Source organism: Otolemur garnettii, unplaced genomic scaffold (assembly GCF_000181295.1).
Source record: "Otolemur garnettii isolate 467f Iridium unplaced genomic scaffold, OtoGar3 scaffold00091, whole genome shotgun sequence".
Lineage (NCBI taxonomy): Eukaryota > Metazoa > Chordata > Mammalia > Primates > Galagidae > Otolemur > Otolemur garnettii.
The window spans coordinates 4535475-4537988 of NW_003852486.1; the positions used below are offsets into that span (position 1 = coordinate 4535475).

A 2514-nucleotide genomic window follows, 5' to 3' on the forward strand; every position below is an offset into this window, starting at 1 on the left:
AAAAAAAAGGAAAAATCTAGTTTAATGTGGTGGCAGGTGCCTGTAGTCCCAGCTACTTGGGAGGCTGAGGCCACAAAATCGCTTGATCCCAGGAGTCTGGGGTTGCTGTGAGCTGTGACACCATGGCACTCTACCCAGGGCAAAAGAGTGGACTCTGTCTCAAAAAAAAAAAAAAAGAAAAAGAAAAAGAAACAATGTAAGGAACCAAATAGTATTGAGGAATGTAGATTTCAAAGAGGCTTTAGTAATCCATTGTGAAATTGAACAGGCTTCACTGTGATGTGTAGTTGTTTTTTTTTTTCCCTCTTTCTAATCTCAGTCCCTCTGGTTTGAGGTTTACTTTCCTCTGGTTCTGTCATTTTGTTTAAGAGAATACATCTGAGAAATTTATGGCAAGATCCTATGTTGTTCTCACAGTCCTTTCAAAGGATAATTTTGTGATAATAGCTGCAAACATAAGATCTTTCTGGATTCCTGAAATGGCTGTGTTGTAATGCATCACTATGTTACTCTCTTTCCCTCCCCAGCATGTTCAGCTCTTGACGCAAATCCACCTTCTCGCCACCTGCAACCCCAGTCTCAGTTCAGAGGCCAGTACCACCAGGATATTTCTTGTAAGGTTCCCAATGTCCCTAACTCTAAAGACTCAAGTATGAAATTAGTTTGGCAGTCATTTCTCACAGTTATTCACCGATTATAATCACATTTATTCTCTCCTGGGTGTTTTTGGGCACTATGCCTGCTTTCTTTTATGGCTTCCTATGTTTGCTGAAAGAACATAAGCCACTAATTTCCATAAAAAGATAAATAGTGCATTCATCAATGGTGATGTGGGAACCATGAGAAGGGTGCAGCCCAGGCAATATAAAACAGGACCCCAGACCATAAATGGGGCCCAGATATGTGGTAGACATATCTCACTTTACTCAATGTGCTTTACCTCATGCTTGCCTTAAAATAAGACAATACATGTAATTTTTAAAAATACTATCCTTCTGATATTTTTATTTGCTTCTCTTCCTCATCTTTAGAGCCATCGTTACTCCTTAGGTTTTTGATACTGCTATGCATTTTATAGATATGGAATTCATTGTCCATTGGTTAGGCTCAATGTTAGTGTTTTATGTATAGAATTAATTTTGCTAATGATGTTTTGAATATTTTGGAGACAGGTTTTCTTTAAATTCGAAATTTAAAACCCAATAAAAATTCTCCCAAACTTACAGACAGTTAATGATGATACTTTCAGCTACTTATGTTAATTCTCTTTGGAGTTTTGTGGAGTATGTCTGCTAGTACTCTTAAAATTCTTTGGTGTTCAACAGGATGTATTCACCTCGTACCGTGTTTAGAGGATCATGAGGAATACTTTCTTGTAGGTGTTATTTATCCATAGAAACCAAAAGAGTAAAAAATTGGAAATGTAATGGCCCTTCTTCTGGAGTACCTTAATTCTAGATCATATATCCAAAAAGCTAAGGAATGCTAAGTCTAAGAATAAAACAAGAGTGAATGAGTATATCACAAGTACAGTCAGGACTCAGCCAAAGAGCAGTCCTAATGGAATGATGTTTATTGTGAATGACTCTATGATGATTTTTATCTGTTTTTATCCTGTAGTAAAGGAAGGATAATTTCTTATTCTGATTCTAAAGGCTATTGGCATCAATTGTCTGGAATTGTCTTAGATCTCCTTTGTGTCTTTTTTTCCCAGAAAGAGCTGGGAACCTTTGCTCAAAGTTCCATCGCCCTTCACCATCAGCTCAGCCCCAGGTTTCAGACTTTATTCCAGCCTTGTAACCTGATTGGAGCTATGCAACTTATTGAAGACTTCAACACACATGTCAACATTGACTGGAGTCCTCATAAAACTGTCAAGAAGACTGGTAGGGGGCAGATTGTGTCAGCTTTCAGTTTTTACTTACAGTAAGAGGTGGAAATCTTATCCTGTAGATAAATCACTAGGAACAGAGTACTTAGGATATTTATAATTTCTTTCTTCTCTCATTTATCTTCCCTTTGTGCTTATTATATGAGTTCTGGAATTATATGATAATATCTAGGCTTAGGTAGGGTACAGAGGCAGTGACTAGGATAAGGATGTAGGGGATACATACATGGGACTCAGTGCTAAGAAGTGGGCACAGAGGATAAGAGGGTAAGTATAATGTGTAAGATAACATGAGCTGGAGTCTGGTAAATATGAAAGTCAAGTGGTAAAGTATGGCTACGTGTAGGTTTTTAATTTTTATTAAGATCGACACATTTATTTCCCATGATTATAGGGTAGGTGATATCTCCATTTTCAATGAAATGTTGATTTGAGAGGTAGGCACAAATTATATAGGCTAACATTCAATATTTTAGAGTCACAAGAACTTTTTTTTTTTTGAGTCACAGTCTCAATTGTTACTCTGAGTAGAGTAAGATGGCCTCATAAGTCACAGTAGCCTCCATGTTGGGCTCAGGCAATCCTCTTGCCTCAATTTTTCTATTTTTTTTTTTTTTTTTGAG

General features: G+C 37.1%; 1 protein-coding gene across 1 annotated transcript in view; it reads left to right on the top strand.

Annotated features, from left to right (window-relative positions):
* LOC100945803 (GON-4-like protein) overlaps window positions 1–2514 on the top strand; it is a 104904-nt gene that overhangs the window by 71398 nt on the left and 30992 nt on the right. The window contains exons 15-16 of the mRNA XM_012808510.2: window positions 528–614; window positions 1715–1926. Coding sequence (XP_012663964.1) covers window positions 528–614; window positions 1715–1926 — 299 coding nt within the window. The remainder of the gene's footprint in view (window positions 1–527; window positions 615–1714; window positions 1927–2514) is intronic.